The sequence below is a fragment of the Clarias gariepinus genome, chromosome 22 (assembly GCF_024256425.1).
Source record: "Clarias gariepinus isolate MV-2021 ecotype Netherlands chromosome 22, CGAR_prim_01v2, whole genome shotgun sequence".
In the NCBI taxonomy this organism is placed as follows: Eukaryota; Metazoa; Chordata; class Actinopteri; order Siluriformes; family Clariidae; genus Clarias; species Clarias gariepinus.
Window position 1 is genome coordinate 26,843,282 of NC_071121.1, and position 5,759 is coordinate 26,849,040.

Here is a 5,759-nt window from a genome sequence, read left to right on the forward strand (position 1 = left end):
ATGTTTTTATTGTTCATGAAATCATTATAACGTTTATTAACGTCAATGTTTATATCACTTCTTTTTTTTATATAATTGTATTAGTTTAAATTACAAAGACAGATCTACAGTATGCATCTTCTAACTTTTAAGACTTGTTAGACTGGTTTATTAGTTGAGATCTCACAAACTGATCTGTTCTTTTGTCTTCTGTAGGCTAAACGTGAACCCTTATCAGGACATCACTGTTACATGTTTATACTTGTCAATAAATGAAAATAATACTATCAAAAAAACAAAAACAAAAAAAAAAAACCAAGAAAAAAAGTCATTCCAAAGAAAGGGTGTTGTCAGAGTGATGAACATAAAGGAAATGGCTGTGCATCATAATTAGGGGAGTGTGTAACAAATCACTCTCTGTTCTTCCACCTGATCTCCTTCCACCTGTTCATTTTAAATCCACCCTCCAGCCTCTCTTCCTCAGCCGCTCTGGTCCAACGAAAATGAAGGTCCAGCTTACTCTCCTGCTCATCTGTATGCTTTTGTCTGAAGGTAAGAAATTTCACTTTGCATGAGCAGAGTTTTGAATGGATTTCCTTCAAACAGAACAGCAGTCAAGTGATTTTGAGTAGTTCCTTGCTTTGGACACACTGGTTATTCTGCATTGATTTACAATACTGTCTGGTGCTGATTTTTGGTTAAAATCTAATATTCAGCAATATCATAATAATGAAGTTATTTGTTAGGGTTTTCTGACAATGTGTGAACTTTCCCATGCATCTATCTCTTTAATCTATTTAATATATCTCTATAAAATCTCCTTGATGTGCTTCCTATTAGAAATGATCACTATTACTATTATAGTACTGTAGTGCTAAGCAAGGCATTGGGTCTAATTGATAAAATACTGAGAAGTATGTGGGTCAGAAAAATCACACACACTTTTTAACACACATAAGAAAGGGAAAATTAATTTGCATTTGTGACCCAGTTCCATAACTGTATGACTGGTACACCATTGTTTCCTTGGAATACTAAACAGTTTAAAGACTAAGTTCAAAACAATGCTTAACATGTTTTACCATCTGCCCATTATGTCCAAAGTTTGTACTGATTTGATTATTTGTATTATTATTATTTCCAAACTTACTCCATTTACATGACAACTACCAACCCTGGGGAGTGAAGTAGGGAGGGACAAAATGTGAATCATAAGTGATTATAATAGTTTTACGCAGCTGAAACCATTTAAAAGTATAATGATACTGCACACATTTTGTCAGTTGAACATGATCAAACATGTCATCCCAAATTACCAGTACGTTAACCTTTGGGTGCTGTGGGTTGTGCCCTCATTGGATCTAACTTGCTTGGCTGGTGCATCCCATGAATGCTTATGGGCATGGGTGAGTCTTGGGTGGCCATGATCCTGATAGATAATTTTACACAGTCTATACAGTGCCAGTCGAAAGTTAGGACGAACCTTTTATGAAAAAACACATATGGCATTACGTAATTATGTAACAACAACAACAACACAAATAATCAGTTGTTATTTTAAGAAAAAAAGGTCAACTTTTCTGGAATAGTTGTTGCAAGAACAGTATTGTCAAATACATTTGCAAAACTTATTAAGCACCATGTTGAAACTGGCTCTCATGAAGACTTTCCTTGAAAAGCAAGTTCATTTAGGGTTACCATCCTCAGCACCTCAGATTGGAGCTGTTATAAAGGCTTTACAGAGCATAAGTAGCAGATACATCTCTATAAAATGTTCAAAGGAGATCATTGCAGATTTTGGATGCCTTCAGCATTGTTTTACAAAAATCATGAACGACCATGGGAACTTTTGACTGGTACTGTACAGTATACTGTACTATCTTTATGTAGATGTCAATTTTTGTTGTCTCTTTGCCTTTTAGTGCAGTCCCTGTTGTGCCAGTGTGTTTCTCCTGTGGGATTTGTACAATGTCGACATCAAAAAGAGATAAACTGCCCAGACCAGTGTGCCAGTTTAACTTTCTTTGTAAAACAAGGTAAGTGCATTGATAAATGAACACATGTATATACTTTTTATAATTATATGTTATTATTACATTTGACATTGTAATATTTGCTGTATATCTTATATATGAGGGAAATCTGTTCCAAGATATCATGGCGCATGGCTTCCTCTGTGTATCGGCACACTCTTGTCATGATTCACACCCTGTCTGCCGTCTTTTTTCCCACGCTGTCACTTTTCCCCATGTGCTCATGTTTTCCCCTAATCCGTCTTGTGTTATTTCTCATGGCCCTGTTTCCGCCCCGTCTGCACAACGGTTTACAGATTAATTTTTTATTTTTTTATTTTAATTATTATTATATTAATACAATCAGTTATTTTCTATACTGCTTTATTCTGTATTCAGAGTTGTGGGGGGCATGGAGCCTATCACAGGAGTCTTAGGGCACTAGACAGGGTACACCCTGGACAGGGTGTAAATCCATCGAGCATAGCCGGTATCGAACCCAGACCCTGTAGGTGCACGGCGACAGTGTTAACCATGACACAACCATGCCACGTAATTAATATGTAATAATATTATTATACAAGTAGTCTCCAACTTACAAACATTCAAACTGATGGTGAACAATCCTAATTTCTGAAAAATCCTTAATTAAACAGAATTCACAGTCCAAGAAAGTGCAGAACATCTGACGGAATACAGTCCGGGATTCCTCTTGCAATTTTAAAGGCGCCGAGACAACACTGTTACATTTCACATACCAGTAAAACTGGATTGCATGTAATTTAGATGTGTAATTTAGGGTGTTTTGCAAGACTTAAATTTTTTGTTTTGCAAGCTAAATTTTTGAAATAATTTTAACTGCACTCCGAGCAGTTTGTATATGCTTTTTTTTTTTTTTTGTTAAGCCAACGAGCTGAACCTATGGATACTCTGTTTCTCCCTCTCTCTTGCTTACTTTCTACTTATAAACAATGAACAATAAACTAAGAATAATAGAGTAAAACAGGCTTTAAAAAAATCATTTAGGAGTTAAAACTCAATCAGGACTTTTTATATTGCATTGGTTAATACTGTATTTAAAAGAAAATTTGATTCTGTAAAGCTGCTTTGTGATTATGTAAATCGTTAAAAGCGCTATACAAATAAAATTGAATTGAATTGAAAAGCAACTATTATTATTTTGCTTTATATTAACAATGCAGTCTCTGTTTCTCTGTAATTTTATTAGATGACTTAAATATGACAACAGTTGTTAAGACTTGCGGCGCCCCAGAGCTGTGTTCAAATAATAGCGTGAACATGGGAGGAGTAACAGCGTCTCGGAATGCTTACTGCTGCAACACAACCTTCTGCAACTCCAAAACACTCCCAGGTAAAACCTTACTGCATTTGATGGATTAAATCATAAAGAAAATTGCCAAAACATAACAGCCATTAGATGTGAATACACCTAACACATAAATGCCAATCATAATAAACATTTATATTCATTAATGTGTATAATTTTGATAGAGTTGATGGAGTTATGGTTTATTCATCTGTTTCTCAATTAAGTTCTTACGCAGCAGCGGGCAAACGGGAAGATGTGTTACACCTGTATAGGTAGCGACTGCTCTCAAACCATGGATTGTGTAGGAGAAGAATATTACTGCATTTCACAGACAGGTAAATATGCCGTTTTTTTAATCTCTGCATTTTAAACATTCCATATTGTAAATTTATTCAAACTATTTTCATGAAATACATAATTTCATGGCTAAATTGGGGGGGGGGGCATTCTACTGTAATTTAAATTTCACACACACACACACACACACACACACACACACACACACACACACACAGGCATGCTTTTAAATGTCTATATAAAAATAAAATTTAAAAATTAAAAATTACACAGAAAAATATGCAGAATATAACTACATATTCTAAAATTCTTCTAAAAATTCTTCTAAATCAAGTAACTTAAAGCAAATTAAGAGGTTGAATAGAAATTTAACAATCTTCATGAACAAAATTTATAAAATGAAATTTTTTTATAAAGTGTGAGAATTATTAAAGGATACAAAATAGTGTGAACTATAAAAAAAATATATAAAGATTTGTATCAGTAGCAGTGGGTTTGTCCCTGGCCTAATGTGCAAGATAATCTTCCTACTTATAGCCAAATACAAATTAAATGTGCTACACTATGATCCTGGTGTGTTAGTACAAGTGTATGGATCATGTATTTGTTGTGTAATCAATTCCAAAGTAACTGCATAGTTAAACTCAGTGTTGATTAATGTTTTTTTTTTCTCTCTTTCTCTCTCAGTTAATCAGCTTGGCAATACATTGAATTTAAAAGGATGTGCTAACAAAGCTACCTGTGGCGGTTCAGGATTTTTAATCTCGCAGGGAATTAACATGGTGGATAATCAGTGCTGTAAAGGGAACCTGTGTAATGCTGCTCAGAGTTTCACACTAAGTGTCATCCTCATGTCTATCCCTCTGGTCTTCTCCATCCTCTACTCCTGAACCTCAGTGATGAAACAGTTCAATTAAATATTTATCTACAAAAATATATATATTTTTTTAATTTAACATGTAAAGTGAAGAATTTTCTCCAAAATCGATCTTGCTATTTTAGTGTTTAAAATAAAACTTAGGCCGTTATGTGCTTTTCTGTTTGTTACAGTGATCTGTAAATAAAACCACATTAAACTTGATTGCACTTTTTCTTTGTATGAAAGTTAGAAAGACTGAGAATAGAAATCCAATAAGAAAGTGGATTTATCATAAAAAGAATTACAGAATAATAGAAAGTGACATCACTATTATTATTACTATATTAAATATGCACTGTGCTGTATGTCCTCATGTAATTGAGGACACCTTTTTTAGTGTTTGTACTGTGTTACTGTGTATTTTAAGGATGGATGTCTATCTTGTTTTGCATGTGTTATAATGCTACTGTGAGAAATAATTTATAAACATTTGCTAATATTATAGTGGTGTGTGTCGAGCTATAAATTAGTTATGTTCCTTTATTTATAATGACTTTTAGAAGCTTCTAATTTTTGTGGTTTCTATAAGATCGTATAACCTATATTATCCAGTCTTCTGTGTTTATTGATTATTAGATTGTGGTAATTATGTATTTGGAGAAAATTAATTAAAACATTTTAAACTCCTAATGAAAATACATGTCCCTTACCAAACATGCACATGTGACTTCTTTACATGTAAAAAATAAACATACTGAGAACATCCGAAATGTGTCGTGTTGTTTTCATTTAATTTTAAAGAATCTTAGGCAAGTTGGTAACAGTAGGAAGTTAAATAAAGTCTAAGTTCCCCTAGAGCAGGTAATAAATAATATTTTTTTTTGGCAAAACATTTTTTAAGTATTTTATTGCAACAGGCTGCAAACGCATGAAGATACAATTTTAAAAATGGTTGTTATATATATGAAGTAAAAATCCGGAGTAAGTTATTAGCATCCAGTCTCTTATACAGTGGGAGCCACGTCAAACAGCCGTCTGAAACATGGCAGGTCCATGACAAATCCATACATGGTCCGTGCACGGAATGTGATCCCCCACGATGACACACTTAACGATGCCCCGCCCCATAAACGCCCCATGCGCTTTTTAAAAAGATGCTTAAAATGCTGTAAAATCCCGCCATGTGGAGCCCTGACTGCTTCAGTTAACTGCAGTGTTCAAGCAGCCTTATACACTATGTTCAATATATAGGGAGTTTATACATTGTCAACATAGTTTCATA

At 34.0% G+C, this 5,759-nt stretch overlaps 1 protein-coding gene across 1 annotated transcript; it reads left to right on the plus strand.

Annotated features, from left to right (window-relative positions):
- Positions 1-385: 385 nt before the first annotated feature.
- LOC128510698 (uncharacterized) lies at positions 386-4,607 on the plus strand. Its single transcript, XM_053483159.1, has 5 exons — positions 386-531; positions 1,902-2,015; positions 3,220-3,363; positions 3,546-3,656; positions 4,306-4,607. Exons 1-5 carry the CDS (start codon positions 483-485, stop codon positions 4,506-4,508), a joined length of 621 nt encoding a protein of 206 aa, XP_053339134.1. The 5' UTR covers positions 386-482; the 3' UTR covers positions 4,509-4,607.
- The last annotated feature ends 1,152 nt before the right edge of the window (positions 4,608-5,759 follow it).